The sequence below is a fragment of the Myotis lucifugus genome, unplaced genomic scaffold (assembly GCF_000147115.1).
Source record: "Myotis lucifugus unplaced genomic scaffold, Myoluc2.0 scaffold_2329, whole genome shotgun sequence".
NCBI lineage: Eukaryota > Metazoa > Chordata > Mammalia > Chiroptera > Vespertilionidae > Myotis > Myotis lucifugus.
The window spans coordinates 1-16,887 of NW_005873377.1; the positions used below are offsets into that span (position 1 = coordinate 1).

Below are 16,887 nucleotides of genomic sequence, written 5' to 3' on the forward strand. Positions count from 1 at the left end.
TTTAAAAAAAAATATATATATATATATATATATATATATTTTTTTTTTTTTATTGATTTTAGAGAGGAAGGGAGAGGGAGAGAGATAGATACATCAGTGATGAGAGAGAATCATTGATTGGCTACCTCCTGCACACCCCCCACTGGGGACCGAGCCCACAACCCAGGCATGTGCCCTTGACGGGAATCGATCCCAGGACCTTTCCGTCCACAGGCCGATGCTCTGCCCACAGAGCCAAACCAGCCAGGGCAGAAGATACATTCTTAGCCGCCTTCTCCTTCTCCTCCCTGGGTCCTGCCTGGACTGAGGGTCCCCAAGACCACCCTCAGGTTCATTGATTTTCTAGCGGGACTCCCAGAGCTCGAGAAAACTGTTACGCTTGAAGTGGTAGCTTATTACACAGTGAAAGGCTGGTGAGCACCGTTAGCAAAGGAAAAAGGCCGCGGGGAGGGCCCAGATGAGACCAGGCCAGAGCTGCCACTTGTCCTCTCCCAGCATTGTCCCTAGGACAGGACTTAATTCTCCCACAACAATATGTGACAACACGTAGGGAAGCTCACCCGGGCTTTGTCCCGGGTTTTATTGGAGGTTGGTCACGCAGGCCTGGCTGGCCACCTGTGTCACTATCCTAGTTACTCAGTCTCCAGCCCCTCCAGCGGGCAGACTGCCTCATGGCCCATGACTCCCACCGTCCATCACATTGTTAGCATAGACATCCAGTGTGGCCCAAGGCCCTGGGTAAACCAAGGCACTTTTTATTATTTTTAAAATACCTTTTTATTTATTTCAGAGAAGAATGGAGAGGGAGAGATAGAAACATCAATGATGAGAGAGAATCATGGATCGGCTACCTCTTGCATGCCCACTACTGGGGATCAAGCCCACAACCTGGGCATGTGCCCCTGACCATAATCGAACCCAGAACCCTTCAGTCCACAGGCTGACGACGCTCTATCCACTGAGCCAAACCGGCCAGGGCCCAAGATACTTTTTAAAAAAATATATTTTTTTTATTGATTTCAGAGAGGAAGGGTGTGGGAGAGATAGAAACATCAGTGATGAGAGAGAATCATTGATCGGCTGCCTCCTGAATGCCTCCTACTGGGGATCAAGGCCGAAACCCAGGCATGTGCCCCTGACTGGAATCGGACCTGGGACTCTTCAGTCCGCAGGCCGACGCTCTACCCACTGAGCCGAACCAGCTGAGGCTATTGTTGTTATTTTAATAAATATTATATGAACATTTATATAGAAACATAGAAAGAATAATCAATGAAGATGCATATTCCCACTGAAGCAGGAGATTTTAAGATTTTTTTTTAAATTGATTTTTAGAGAGAGGGAGAGAAAGAGAAACATCGATGTGAAAACGAAACATCCATCAGCTGCCTCCTGCATGCCCCGTACTAGGGGTCGAGCCCACAACCCGGGCATGTGCCCTGACCAGGAACCCAACTGGCAACCTTTCGGGGCACAGGACAACGCCCAGCCAACTGAGCCACACCGGCCAGGGAAGGCAGGAGGTAATAGAAACATCGATAGAGCGTCAGCCTGTGGACTGAAGGGTCTAACAGGTACTGAGAGGGGCGGGTGGAAGCACCAGAGGGGCATGGGAGACTGGGTGACCAGCTGTTGGTGACCTTTAAGTCCCTTGAGGAAGCAGCCTGGGACAGGAAAAGAATAAGAAGAGCCCCGGTCCAAAAGCTGGCTTTGTTGTGCACTAGTCCTGCAGGTGACCTTGGCAGGTGACCGCTCTCTGTTCCTCCTCTCCCTCCCTCCCTCATTCATTCATTCATTCATTGAATTTTCTCAGTATATATTTATTGAGCACCTACTGTGTCCCCCAAATGGTCCGAGGCCCGAGGACACAGCAGCGAGCCTGACATAGGTGTGTATCTGCCTCATTTGGTCATGTTCTAGTGAGTGAGACAGGCCCTCGACAAAGGGAAGAAGGAGAATATGTTCAGATGCTGAGTGCTAAGGGCAGGGTTGCCGGGTAAAAGTACAGGAAGCCCCATTTATTCATTTGTGCCTCCTGCTGTGAACTGGCGGCTTAAAACAACAGAAATGCATTCTGTCCGCATTCAGGAGTCCAGAAGGTGTGGGCAGAGTTAGTTTCTTCGGGTGGCTCTGAGGGGGAAATCAGTGGCTGCTGGCAGCCCTTGGCTTGTGGACACATCACTCCATCGCCATCTTCACATCGTCTTCTTCTCTGTGCCTCTGTGTCCTTTTCTGTCTCCTATAAGGACACCCTCATTGGATTTAGGATCCGCCTCAATCCAGTCTGATCTCATCTCACTCCTTATCTTAATTACACCCGCAAAAACTCTATCCAAATGGAGCATACTCTAAGGTTCCGAGCGGGCGTGAATTTTTAGGGGACACCATTCAACCCTCTCTCCCCAGTTACAGTTGAATTTCAGATAAGCTATGAACGATTTTTAAAGTATAATTATGTCCCATGCATATCGAATATTGCATGAGACACACTTAAACTGCAAAATTATCTGTCGTTGATCTGCAAATCAGATTTAACTTGGTGTCCTGTATTTTATTTTTGTCTAAATCTGGTAAGTAAGTAAAGAGAAAAAGAAAGCAGAAGTGTTTTGCAATTTTAGGTGTGGTGATGAGGGAAGGCCTCCCTGAGGGGCTGGAGTTTGAGCAGAGACCTGAAGGAGGCAAGAGTGAGCCATGTGGAGAGCTGCAGAAACAGTAAGTGCAAAGGCCCTGAGGCAGGAGTGCAGGAGGAACAGCAATGACGTGGGCGGGGCTAAAGCTGAGTGAGTGAGGCAGGCAGGCCTGGAGATGAGGGCAGGGAGGGGAGTGGGGCCCGACCCTGCAGGGCCTTGTGGGACACAGGTGAGGACACGGAGTGAGGTGGAAGCCACAGGAGGGCTCTAAACTGAAGAGGGACGTGAGTGGACTCAGATTACAGCGGGCGCCCTCTGCTGACCATGTGGGGTATCGACGGGATGGAGGATGGGAGCTGGGAGCCCAGTGCTGCCGCCAGTCACCCGTCCAGGGAGTATGGGTGGCTCCTACAAGGGTTGAGAAGTGGTTGGATTCTGGATCTGTTCTGAACGTGATGGCTCCGGATTTGCTGGTGCATTGAATATGTGAGAAAGAGGGGTGTCCCGGATGACCCCAGACTTTGGGCCTGAGCACCTAGAGCAGTGGTTCTCAATCTTCCTGATGCCGCGACCCTTTAATACAGTTCCTCATGTTGTGGTGACCCCCAACCATAAAATTATTTTCGTTGCTACTTCATCACTGTCATTTTGCTACTGTTATGAATCGTAATGTAAATATCTGATATGCAGGATGTATTTTCATTGTTACAAATTGAACATAACTAAAGCATAGTGATTAATCACAAAAACAATATGTAATTATATATGTGTTTTCCGATGGTCTTAGGCGACCCCTGTGAAAGGGTCGTTCGACTGCCAAAGGGGTCGCGACCCACAGGTTGAGAACCACTGACCTAGAAGGATGGATTGTCCTCTTCTGAGCTGGGGAGGAAGGCGGGAGGAGCAGGTGTGGGAGGAGTTTCAGGGCCCCAGTTTGGGACTCGGAGTCCACAGTGAGGGTGAGAGGACGCCGCTGGGTATCCACGTGGAAGCATCGGGAGGCCGTGGCCATCGTGGGGAAGTGCTGAGCAGGCTCTTGCTGGGTGAGTCTGGAGCTCAGGAAAGACGTCTGGGCTGGAGACCAATCTGGGGTCCTCAGGAGGTGGATGGGGTTCGAGGCCCCAAGGGGATGCTGGGGGATAGAAAACAGCAATCGCCACAAAGACACGGGGGTGTTTTACTTTTTTATTTAAATAAATGTATTTTTATTGATTTCAGAGAGGAAGGGAGAGGGAGAGGGAGACAGAAACATCAATGATGAGAGAGAATCATGGACCGGCTGCTTCCTGCACACCCCCCAGTGGGGATCAAACCCACCACTAGTGCATGTGCCCTGACCGGGAATTGAACCGTGACCTCCTGGTTCAGAGGTCGATGCTCGACCACTGAGCCACACTGGCCGGGCTCCAGGGACATCTTTCATTCTTTCAGCAGATGTTTGAGGGACACCCGGTGCCAGGTGGCAACAGCCGTGAATCAGACGCTCTTTCCCGGTGAATGGACACGTTCAGGTTGTGAGCTCGAAGGGCACAGTCCGGAGAGCGGGTGACAAAGCTGACCTTGGCCTCGGTCCCAGGTCTGAGTGCAAATTAGGAAAAGGCCCCCCTCTCCCTGGCCGGAGGCAGTCTCACAGGATGGTCCCTCTCCACACGTGGCGGTTTACATTTGGAATCATTGACAGTAAATCAGATTTTAGAATTCTGTTCTTCAGTAGCGTTCACCACGTTTCAATGCCCGGCAGCCAGCCACCTGGGACCAGGGGCCACCGAATGGGGGTGCAGATCCAGATGTTCCCGTCACTGCAGGGAGTTCTGTTGCGGGAAGTTCCATGCGAAAGGGTGACTGTTAGGATGAATGTCAGGGCGACAGCATCTGCGACGGTGCCTCTTAGGCCTGGCGCCTCTGTACAGTGCACGCCCCGCCCAGGTTGCTGGAACACAGAGGAGGAGGAGGACTCAGTAGTGAACGGGAAGGAGGCAGGGAGGCGCCAGGGAGAGGCTCCCAACAGCGCATGCCAAGTCCCTGGGCCTGGAGGAAGGAAAGCCAGGGTGGCTGGGGTAGAGGAGCAAAGCGGGGCTTGCAGGCCCGAGTGCAGAGCATGTCCTGGGAGGGCCGCAGGAGCCCGGGAAGGGTTCTGGCAGGAGAGGGACGTAGTTGGATGTGTAATTCCTGATACATCACTTCCTGGCTCTGTGAACTTGACACTTACATCTCTCGGTGCCTCAGTTTCCACATCTGTAAGTGAGGGTAACAGAAGCACCATCCTCACATGGCGAGAATGTGTATAACGTGCTTCAAATAGTGCCTGACGCGTAGTAAGTGCTGCACAATGTTCGCCATTCTCAGGTATTACTATGATCGCTTGATAAGCTCTCCCCGGCTGCTGTGTAGGAAACAGAGGGGCAGGGGAGGGGGGCAGAAGGGCTGGGGAGGCCACTGGGAAGGCTGGACGCACCCAGGCAGGAGGAGGCTATGGTGGTGCGGACGGGGAAGAGAGAGCTGGGCGAAGTGGTGATCCACATGGAGGTGGGATGGAGGGTGTTAATGTACGAGGGGAGAGAGCAGCCAGGGTCACCTGCGACATCCAGGCTTCTGGCTTGAAGCCCTGGTGGACGTGAGATTCCCAGAGAAGAATCTGGCTCGCAGGGGATGCTTGAAGAATATAGAATTCTTTCTCCTCCAACTCTGAGGTTTCCTCGCCCTCAAACTGCAGCTCGGCGCTGGGAACGGGATTTCTCAAGGTCACTCCACGAGCCTCGGTGTGGCCTCTGGGACCTGCTCCGTCAGCCGGGGCTGAAGGCTCAGACACAGGCCTTGGCTCTGGCCTCAGGTCCTGTCCTCCGCCAGCGCGTCCCGGCCCCGGGAGTTAGTTCAGAAGAGGATTAGCTGGGCATGACTCTGCCGGCATCACCGGCTCCCTGCTCAGTTGTTCCTGAGGCCCTGGGCCTTCCCACCTCCAAACCATTGCCCAGGTCATTCCTCCCGCGGGTATGTGCCACTAGGCACCCAGGCGGAGAGGTCCAAGAGACCACTGAATCGAAGGGTCTGGCACTCAGGGAAGAAGCCAGGGATGATTGAGGGGAACCGGTTTGAGACAGGAAATCCAAAACGGTGGTTTTATTGAAAGTTTGGGAATGGAGGGGGGCATGGTAGGCGTATTGGATTTGAGGTGATTGTGACATCCAAAAGCAATTGTCAAGTAGAGAGTTTGTATCAGTTCATATAGAGGCTTAGCTGCTGTGACAAGCAGACCCCACAATCGGATGGTTCAAAGGAGGTGGAGGATTATTTCCCTCCCACTGAACAGCCTGCGGTCAATGGGCCAGGGTGCAGAGGTCACCTTGTTCCACACAAGTTTATGCTGGGACCCGGGTTCCTTCCATTTTGTTGCTCTGCCATCCCTTAGGGCAGTGGTTCTCAACCTGTGGGTCTCGACCCCTTTGAGGGTCGAACGACCCTTTCACAGGGGTTGCCTAAGACCATCGGAAAACACATATATAATTACATATTGTTTTTGTGATTAATCACTATGCTTTCATTATGTTCAATTTGTAACAATGAAATTGGGGGGGTCACCACAACATGAGGAACCATATTAAAGGGTCGAGGCATTAGGAAGGTTGAGAACCACTGCCTTAGGGCATTGTCTTCATCTCTGTATGGTCAAAACTGGGTCATAGGTAGGACAGTGTTCTAAGCTAGCAGAACCAGAAAAGAGGGGACAGTCCGGGGGGCGCGGGGCGGGGGCAGGAATTGAGGGGGAAGGTGCACCCATCAATTCTGCTCACATTCTATGGCCTTCGTCCCCCTGGCCACCCCTTGCCTCAGAGGAGGCTGGGAAATGTAGTTTATTTGGGCAGTCTGTGTCCACCTTTACTTTGATTCCTGTGGGAGAACAGGAGAATGCATGCTCACGCAGTGGAGTTGGGCATTAGGCCTGGAACGTGGAGGAGAGGTCCAGGCTGGAGATGTGAGTGGGCAGTTATCCGCAAGAGAAGGTGTTTGAAGGCATGGGGATGGCGAGGCCACTTAGGGCAGGCTTGGAGGGAGAGAGAGAGAGGGAAGAGGGGCCCAGAGTCAAGCCCTGGGGCACCCCATCATTTAAAGGAGGGGGCCAGGAACATCCTGAAGTTTACCCATGATCCCTCACACTGTGACCGCGCCCGTTTCTCTTCTCTCTGACTCTCTCCTCAGGCCTTATATGACCCCATCAACCCGGACAGGGAGACTCTGGACCAGCCTTCGCTAACGGACCCCCAGCGCCTGTCCAATGAGCAGGAGGTGCTGCTGGCGCTGGAGCCCCTGCTGGCCCAGGCCAACTTCTCCCCGCTCTCCGAGGACACCCTGGCCTATGCTCTCGTGGTCCACCACCCTCAGGATGAGGTCCAGGTACCTGTCTTCCAGGGAGGACAACGCGCCCAGGAGGCCTTGGGGCAGGGGTGGGGCCTCTGGGGGAGGCAGACGCTGCTGGGAGTTGGAGTCCTGGGCCCAGGACACTTGCCCACGTGGCACGTTGGTGAATTAGAGAAAGACGCCTCTTTCTCAGGCCACTTCACTGCCGTCTGTTGGGAAAGTAGCATAAGATACGGATCTTCTTAGAACTCAAGATTTTATTACCAGCCGCCAGCACATTGTAGTCATAAATAAGACAAAACGCTCATCCTCAAAGCCAACAGCATTATAATGAAAATGCTAAAAGTTTCCATAGTTCCACATTTTTGGGCTTTAAGATGTATTTTTTAAAAATATTTTCTTGTCTCTGAAATTGTGACTTATAAGTGGTGGTGTGATATAGTTAAATTGGCAATATATCTTCCCCTTTAATTGCTTTATAAAATAATGGAGTAGCCCTCGATCAGTGGATAGAGCATCAGCCTACAGACTGAAGGGTCCCGGGTTTGAGTTCAGTCAAGGGCACATGCCCGGGTTGAGGGCTCAGTCCCCAGCAGGGGGCGTGCAGGAGGCAGACAGCCAATGGTTCTCTCATCATGGATGTTTCTCTCTCTCCCTCTCCCTTCCTCTCTGAAATCAATAAAAATATATTAAAAATAATAATAATGGAATGGCTTAAAGTCAGTGGCATCTTAGGTTCAAAGAAATGTGGTGGCGATGACTATCACGTGAATGGTGCCATCTGAGATAGCACACCCTGTGCAGTGTCTGACAGGAGTGACCGTGCATGGCTGCCCTGCCCAGCACTGGGGGATGACAGGCCTGGGGGAGGGGCTGAATCACGGGGGGGGGGGGGGGGAAGTCTCCTGTCAGGACCTGCACTCACGCCCCAGCCCATGCTTAGCTACTGTATTTCCCCTGTCCCCCTTGGCAGGTGACGATCAACTTGGACCAGTACATCTACATGCAGTTCTGGGCCCTGGGCCAGAGAGTCGGGAAGATGCCTCGCATGTCCAGCGTGGGCTCCAGGCGTTACTACTTCTTCAAGGCCACCCCTGCGGAGAGGTGAGGCAGCCCTTGTTCCCCGGCTGCAGCGGGAGGGAGCAAGGTTAGAGCTGAGAGGGGACTGACAGGTCAGTGGCTGGATTTGGAGGTCTGGGCCTGGTGGGAAGTCGAGAAAGGGGGAGGGGTGGATCATCCAAATGCAGCTTCTTTTTTAAAAATATATATTTTTATTAATTTCAGAGAGGGTGGGAGAGGGAGAGAGAGAGAAACATCACTGATGAGAGAGAATCATCGATCGGCTGCCTCCTGCACCCCCCACACTGGGACCAAGCCCGCAACCCGAGCATGTGCCCTGACCGGGAATTGAACTGTGACTTCCTGGTTCATGGGTCGACGCTCAACCATTGAGCCACACTGGCCGGGCAAATGCTGCTGTTCTTCCCAAGGGAAAGAAGGAACTAGACTTCGCAGGGGAAGAGAAAGGGCAGGGGCACTTCTCCCCGTTTTCCAGATGAGCGAGCTGGGCTCTGAGCGGGAAGGCCACGGGCAGGTTCTGATAACGTCATCTTTTTTTTTTTTTAATATATTTTATTGATATTTTACAGAGAGGAAGGGAGAGGAATAGAGAGTTAGAAACATCGATGAGAGAGAAACATCGATCAGCCGCCTCCTGCACACCCCCCACTGGGGATGCACCCGCAACCAAGGTACATGCCCTTGACCGGAATCGAACCCGGGACCCTTCAGTCTGCAGGCCGACGCTCTATCCACTGAGCCAGACCAGTTAGGGCTAACGTCATCTTTTTAACAGGATTTTCCAACACAGAGCAAGTCAGGGCAGCCAGGCTCTCCTAGTCAGCCACTGGGCTGGTCCGTGACCCAGACTTTCTGGAAATCAGTTTATCAAATATGGTCACGAATCCAAAACACCAAACCAAAACAAAAGCCAAAGACAAAGAACCCCTTACATCCCCTAAACCAGTCATTCCACTTTCAGGACCCGTCCAAGCAGATCCTTAGACTTGCAGCGGGAGCTTCATCGTGTCTCTCCCTGCGCACACGGCCGTGATGGCCTCATTCTGTTGCCTCTCCAGAGCCTCGCGGCACTGCCCGGCTCCTAGCAGCCACAGCCAGAGATGTGGGATCTGACATTGAAAATGAACCCAACGAAAGCGTTTTACTCAGCTCCTCTTATCAAGTGCAACAACCTCTTATCAGCTCCTCTTATCAGCAGCAACCCCGTGTCCACTAGTAGGGACTGTATTATGTACCCGATCCCCTGCTGCTGGGCACCGAGCTTAGAGCTGACTTCCCTCCCACCACCGTTCAGTGGCCTTTATTTATTTTTAAATATTTTTTAAAACATATTTGTATTGATTTCAGAGAGGAAGGGACAGGGAGAGGGAGATAGAAACATCAGTGATGAGAGAGAATCATTGGTCAGCTGCCTCCTGCACACCCTCTATTGGGGATCAAGCCCGCAACCCAGGGAATCGAACCCGGGACCTTTCAGTCCACAGGCTGACGCTCTATCCACTGAGCCAAATCAGCCAGGGCCGTTCAGTGGCCTTTAAAATGACTGTGCGAGGGCAGAGCCCAGCGAGTGCTCTGGGGCTGGAGGGGCCCCCTGGGCAGTGCTGACCGCCGGCCTCTGTCTCTGTCACCAGGAGATACTTTAAGCGGGTGGTGCTGGCGGCCCGCACCAAGCGGGGGCACCTGGTGCTGAAGAGCTTCAAGGACACGCCCCTGGAGGGCCTGGAGCAGCTGCTGCCCGAGCTGAAGGTGCGCACGTCGGCCCTGCAGCGCACGCTGCTCAACCTCTTCCTGGTGGTCTCGGGCGTGGCGGTCTTCGTCAACGTGGGCATGGTGGTGCTCACCGACCTGAAGATGGGCACCTCCCTGCTGCTGCTGTTCTTCGCCGTCTTCATGGGCGTGCGGGCCACCAAGGTAAGCCTGGGTCCCGGCTCCTCGGCATTCCGCGGGAAGGTCAGGACACCCTATGTTTTCGCTTATTTCAGTACTATTCCTGCCTCGTGGGGTGCTCCTTCCCTTCCCTTCCCTTCCCTTCCCTTCCCTTCCCTTCCCTTCCCTTCCCTTCCCTTCCCTTCCCTTCCCTTCCCCTCCCCTCCTCTCCTCTCCTCTCCCCTCCTTTCCTCTCCTCCCTTCCTTCTCTACCTTATTTACTCACTGCAACCTTGGGCAGGTTTCTTGATCTCTCTGTCCTTCAGTTTCCTCATCTGGAAAATGGGGATAATAGTGTGACCCACCTCACAGGTTTGTTATGAGGAGTAAATGAGCGAATCCACGAAGAGCACTGGGCGCAGCGCCTGGCGTGTGGTAGGTGCTACAGTTGTGTTCACAGCTCCTCACTGAGAGGCACTTAGCGATGGGGCGAAGGTTGTGTGTGTTAGAACCAGACTGCCTGGGTTTGAATTGAGCTCTATGGACGTCTAGCTGTGTGACCTTGAATAAGACGCTTAACCCCTCTGTGCACCCGCTCCCGCATCTGCAGAGTGGAGGTGTCAGCAGGACCGAACCCCTAGGGTTGCTGTGGGGTTAAATGAATGAATGCGTACGGTGCTGAGAACAGAGCCTGACACCCGGCACAGAAGGTGCTGTCTGAGAGGTGGCTGTTGCCACTGTTATCATCATTACTACCCGGGAAACTGCGTCCTGAGTGTGGCTCTCCCGTTCTGGCCAGGGGTCACTACCACCAGGGGAGCTGTTTGAGAAATAGACATTTTTTCTTTTTCTTTTATTGATTTGAGAGAGAGAGAACCACATCGATTTGTTGTTCCACTGATCTATGCATTCATTGGTTGAAAATATATATATATATATATATCAATGAGAGAGAAACATCGATCAGCTGCCTCCTGCACACACTCCCTACTGGGGATGTGCCCGCAACCAAGGTACATGCCCTTGACGGGAATTGAACCCAGGACCCTTCAGTCCGCAGGCCGACGCTCTATCCACTGAGCCAAACCGGTCAGGGCCATTGGTTGATTCTTCCTCTGAGATCAGTGCTCTTCCCCCTGGACCACACGGCCTGTATTGGTTGATTCTTGTACATGCCCTGACCTGAGATTGAACCTGCAACCTTGGCGTATGTAGACGATGCTCTAACCAACTGAGCTGCCCAGCCAGGGCCAGGGGAACTGTGTTATTTTTATTTTTTGAATATGCTTTTTCTTTTTAAAATTGATTTTTAGAGAGAGAGGGAGAAGGAGAGAGAGAGAGAGAGAAACATTGGGGCCTGAGCTCACAACCCCGGGCATGTGCCCTGACTGGGAATCAAACTGGCAGCCTCTTGGTGCCTGGGATGCTGCTCAGCCAGCTGAGCCACGCCGGCGGGCGGGAGCTGTTATTAATGAGCCTTGTGGGCTCCGGCCCAGATGACTGAATTGGAATCTGTGGGACCGGGCCCAGGACACTATTTTTAACGCGCTCCCTGCTCGCGTGGGCCCCGTGTGAGTGCAGGGCGGCTGTTCAGTTGCGCAGGTCGCTCACCGTCTAAGGATCTGTGGCCAGAGGACAGGTGGGGGCTGACACCCAACTTGAGCCTTGATGGCTGAGCCCTGTGTCCTGCCTCGATGCCGAGGGGGCCCCAGGGGCTGCCTGGTACCGATTCTCCCCTGGGCCGGGCCGGCACTAGCCCTGGGAGTGTGCACTGGCAGGAGGCAGCTGTTGTACCCGCTCGCTCGTCGGTTCATTGGTTTCCAAGCTGTTTGCAGCCATCCCAGTGGGCTGTTAGGAAGACTGGCCATAAATTCCGCAGATAACAGCCAGCTATGTGGCCGAGAGGGGGCAGGGCTGGGGGAGGGCCCAGGGAGCAGTCCCCAGGACCAGGCCTGGTAGAGAAGGGGCTGGGCGAGCAGGGCTTCTGGGAAGGCTCAGGGCTCGGTCCAGCGTGCAGAGGGGGGAAGGGAGACCCCGGAAGTGGCGGGGACTTGGATGCCAAGGTAGAGCCCTGGGTTTTATCGTCAGGCAGCGGGAACCATGGGAGGGTTGTAAGCATGAGGGAGTGTCTGACCCTGGGTCTCTGAAGGGCCCAGTTTAAAACCCAGTTCACTAGTTAATTAATTAACTATTTTTAAAAATATATATTTTTATTGATTTCAGAGAGGAAGGGAGAGGGAGAGAGAGAGAGATAGAAACATCAGTGATGAGAGAGAATCAATTGCCCGCATCCCACATGCCCTCTACCGGGGATCTAGCCCATAACCAGGGGCATGTGCCTGACCGGGAATCGAACCATGACCTCATGGCTCATAGGTCGGCGGTCAACCACTGAGCCACACGGGCCGGGCTCACCAGTTAGTTTAGTGTATCTGTTCAGTGTTTCCCACGCCCCCGGCTGAGCCTCCAAGCCCTACATGCTGCTGGCCCTCTGCACCTCAGCCCAGCTGCCCCCTCTCTGTACGCACTTGCTCCCTCCTGCAGGTCACTCCTAGATTGCGGTCCCCAAGCTCCTGTCCCCACCTGCTCCCGGGGCATGCCCCACCCTTCCCATGTGCACCCCCCCCCCCCCACTGGCTCAGCATCTGTGTCTTCCAAAGCCCCTCCCTTTCGAGTCCCCATCCCGGGACAGGCGCTCAGATCACACACCTGAGAGGCCAGTTTGGCTGCAGGATACGCGCCCGCTTTCTCTGCCCCGAAAACGCTCACCCACTTCCTGGTTCCCACAAGCAGCTCTCCTGTCTCCTCAATCAGGTGCTCTGTGCCCAGCCCTGGCGGAGCAGCGAGGGCCCCCTTCCCACTGCTTCTCCTGGTTCTCCACCTGCAGGTGGCCCTGTTGCCCCCCACTCACCGGCTAGACCCCTGAAGTTGCCCTCGCCCTGCCTCCAACCCATCCGTCCCAGGCTCTCCTTCCTGCTCCCCGAGTCTCTGTGCCGGCTCCTCTCCTCTGTTCCAGCCCCAGCACAGACCCTCTTCCCGGCCTCCCTGCTCTCCTCCAGCCCACGCTGATGGCCCCAGGCGGGCCCTGCTGCCATGCTCACAACCCAGCACCAGGGACCCTGGCTCCCCAGCACCGTTCCACGCTTCAGCTCCACCAGAATAGGCTGGTAGCGCCGCCCCTCTGCTTCCCTCCCTTCTCTCCCTTTGCATACGCTGTTCCTCCTACTGACATGGCCTTTCCCCTTCGCTAGGCTGACCAGCCGCGCCCACCCATCACCCTCAGCTCAGAGGCTCTAGAAAGCTTTCCTAGACGTCAGGGCAGGGTGATGCTCCTGTGGGCCCTGCCACACCCTGGTTCTCTGTGGGTCTCAACGCTGCACAGAGCAGCCCGGGAGCAGCCTGGGGAGGCAGCAGGCGGGTCCTGCCCTGGAGGGGGAGGTAGAAGCGGGTCCTTCAGGAACCCAGGCACACAGCTGCTCATCTGTGGGAAGCAATGTCCGTCCTGAACATTGACATTGAGGCAGGGATGTTTTCTAAGAATGGCCCAGAGGTGCTTGGCCTGTTCCAAAGCTCGGAGGCCTGAGAGCTGGCATGCTCGGGGTCAACTGGTTTGTTCCACACGGGGCTGCGCTCAGAGGGAAGGAGTGGGAGGCGAGTGGGAGCAATCCCCAGGGGCCAGGCCCAGGCGCTCCGGCCCTGAGGGCACTGGGGAGCCATGGGAGGCGCTGGGAGCAGGGAGGAGCAGGGTCGCCTGGAGCTGTGCAGGGACAGACTGGAACGGGGAGACTGAGGACAGGGAGGAGGTTGGAGAGGAAGGAACGGCAAAGAGAAGACAGGAGGACCGGGCTGGGGACTGACAGGCTGGTGGGGGTGGGTAAGGACGGTGCCAGGGGTCTGGCCTATGACTGGGTAGATGGTGGGGTTACCCCAGATATGGACCCCAGGGGAGGAGGGAGGGTTGGGCTAGGGGTTCGGTGAGGGGAGACCCCTTCCTCAGTGTGGGCCGCGGTGAGCGTGAAGGGCACAGGCAGGTGCCGGTGGAGAGGTCTCCAGGGAGAGGTCAGGTCGCATCTGTGCAGAGAGGAGCGTGACCGGCTCGTTAACCTGTGAGAATTCCGCACCCTCGGCTCGGCAGGAGCAGACACAGAACCCGATGTATTTTCATGTCAGCTGGTCCCAATTCCTGCATCTTGCCTTCAGCCGTAGGAATGACGATTCGTTCCAATGCAGGGACATAAGCCGACTGCAGGGCTTGTAGGAAGAGAGCACAGTCCGCGCACAGCCGTCATCACGTGCGTGGTCCGTGCAGGCCAGGCCAGGCCAGCGGTTTTGCAGGGCGGGGTTGGCCCCAGGCATTTTACGTTGGGCCTCGGCCTCAGGCGGGCAGCGCTCTGTGGGGAAGAGACTTGCACCTGGAAGGCGGCCCCAGCCGGGTGTGGATGGAGATCCAGTAGTAGCTCATGTGTAAATGCTTTTCTGGGCCCTGGCTCTGTGCCAAGGGCTTCATTAACTGAGTTTTCACTTCCTGAGCACTTCCTGTCATCTGCCTCATTTCACAGATAGCACTGCCTGTCTTGGGTCATAGCCCAGCGGGGCCGCAGCCGGTAGGGGGCAGAGTTCAGACTCATTTCCAGGCCTGCAGCCTGCCGGACCCAGCAGCCTGGAGCTTGTTTTGTGGATGAACGGAGGGGTTTGGTGGGGAGTTTTCAGTGTGAGCCCCAGAGGCGTGGGTGGGCTCTCCTTCCCCTCCGGGGGGACACCAGGGATGGGGAAGGAGTCCAGGCAAGGAGGGGTTGACGAATGGGGACGGGTGCAGCGAGTAGACAGCGGGGCCCAGACCTGCCCTTCTCTTCTTCTCCCCTCAAAACGGCTTGCTCTTCGAATATTGTTTTGTAAATCCTCACCCAAGGATATGTTTTCTTTTCTTTCTTTCTTTTTTGTTGCTGTTAATCCTTACCCAACGATATTGTCTCCATTTTAAAAAATATTTTTATTGATTTCAGAGAGGAAGGGAGAGGGAGAGAGAGAGAGAAACATCAATGAGAGAATCATTGATCAGCTGCCTCCTGCACGCCCCCTACTGGGGATTGAGACCACAACTTGGGCATGTGCCCTTGACCAGAATCGAACCTGGGACCCTTCAGTCCGCAGGCCGATGCTCTATCCACTGAGCCAAACCTGCTTGGGCTATTGTCTCCATTTTTAGAGAGAGTGGAAGGGAAGAAGGAAGGGAGGGATGGAGGGAAGGAGAGAGAGAAAAAGAGAGAGAGAAATAGATGTGAGAGAGAGACACATCAATTGGTTGCCTCCCAAATGTACCCCAACCAGGGCCCGGCATTGAACCTGCAACCCAGGTACATGCCCTTGACTGCAAATCAAATCTGAGACCCTTTAGTGTGTGGCTGATGCTGTAACCACTGAGCCACACTGGCCAGAGCCAAGAGTATGTTTTCATTTATTTTTAGAGAGAGAGGAAGGAAGGGAAAGAGAAACATTGATCAGTTATTGATCAGTTGCCTCCGGTACAAGTGCCCCGAACTGGGAATCGAACCTGCAATCTAGGTATGTGACCTGACCAGGAATTGAACCTGCAACCTTTTTGGTTTATGGGAGGATGCTCCAACCAATGAACCGCCCAGCCAGGGCTGCTCTTTGAGTACTTTTGTCTGTTAGCACTTCTCTTTACCAGTTACTATTTTAAACCTTTTTTTAAAAATTATGGAAAAGTTTTTTAAAATGCAGAAATAAAATTATATGATGAGCTCCCAGGTAGCCAACATCCAGCATCTACAATTAGCAATAGTCAGTCGCGTTTCACCTAAAGATCCCGCTCTCTCACTACTGAATTATTTGGAAGCAAATCCCAGCATGTCATCTGCAAATATTTTAGTATGTGTCTAAAAGATAAGGACTTAAATAATTGTAGCAAAATGTTCCAAGGCTAAAGCCTGTGTCGACTGAAAATCCTTGAACCAATCCATTAATGCATGATTCCGCTGCTGCAAAATATTGTTGGCGGCCTCAGAGTCACCGTCTTGAGAGCGAGTGGATTAAAAATACAAATAGCCGGCCCTAGCTGGTTTGGCTTAGTGGACAGAGCGTTGGCCTGTGGACTGGAGGGTCCTGGGTTCGATTCCAGTCAAGGGCACATGCTCCGGTTGCGGGACTGATCGCCAGTAGGGTGGTCGTGCAGGAGGCAGCCGATCAATGATACTGTCTCATTGATGTTTCTTTTTTTTTTAATATATTTTTATTGATTTTTTACAGAGAGGAAGAGAGAGGGACAGAGAGCTAGAAACATAGATGAGAGAGAAACATCAATCAGCTGCCTCCTGCACACCTCCTACTGGGGATGTGCCCGCAAGCAAGGTACATGCCCTTGGCTGGAATCGAACCTGGGACCTTTCAGTCCGCAGGCCGATGCTCTATCCACTGAGCCAAACCTGTCAGGGCTCATTGATGTTTCTATCTCTATCTCCCTCTGGAGCTGGCGCACATGCTCTACTACCGCAGCACGTCCAACAACTCGGAGCTGCTCAGCGCGCTGGCCCTGCGCGCGCAGGACGAGCACGTCAAGGAGGCGCTGCTGGCGCACACCTTCCTGGCCCGGCGGCCAGAGGGCGCGAGCGGCCCGCCCGAAGGTAGGACCTTACCCGGGGACGCCCTCTCCCACTCAGTACTATCAAACAAAGCATTATCATACTGACCATGCTATATACTATTAGATCCTCAGAATTTTAAGTGCTCTCTCTCTCTTTTGAAGCTTTAGGGGAAAAACAACAACCTGCATTTTAAAGCTTGATAACAGAAAAAAGGAAATCAATAAAATAATTGGAGCTGTGAGGATATTTTAAAAGACAATAACTTTGAGTTAAGATATTTGAAACAGTGAGGGCTAACAAATAGAATGCCAGAAAATAGTCATTTCAAAGGCCAGCAGTTTTCAACTCTAAAAGAG

The 16,887-nt window shown here is 53.7% G+C and overlaps 1 protein-coding gene across 1 annotated transcript in view; it reads left to right on the plus strand.

Moving 5' to 3' along the window:
• The first annotated feature begins 2,616 nt into the window (after nt 1–2,616).
• Nucleotides 2,617–16,887, plus strand: part of TMEM143 (transmembrane protein 143) — a 15,013-nt gene continuing 742 nt past the window's right edge. The window contains exons 1-5 of the mRNA XM_006108443.3: nt 2,617–2,712; nt 6,825–7,019; nt 7,957–8,087; nt 9,695–10,013; nt 16,417–16,570. Coding sequence (XP_006108505.1) covers nt 2,692–2,712; nt 6,825–7,019; nt 7,957–8,087; nt 9,695–10,013; nt 16,417–16,570 — 820 coding nt within the window. The 5' untranslated portion in view covers nt 2,617–2,691. The remainder of the gene's footprint in view (nt 2,713–6,824; nt 7,020–7,956; nt 8,088–9,694; nt 10,014–16,416; nt 16,571–16,887) is intronic.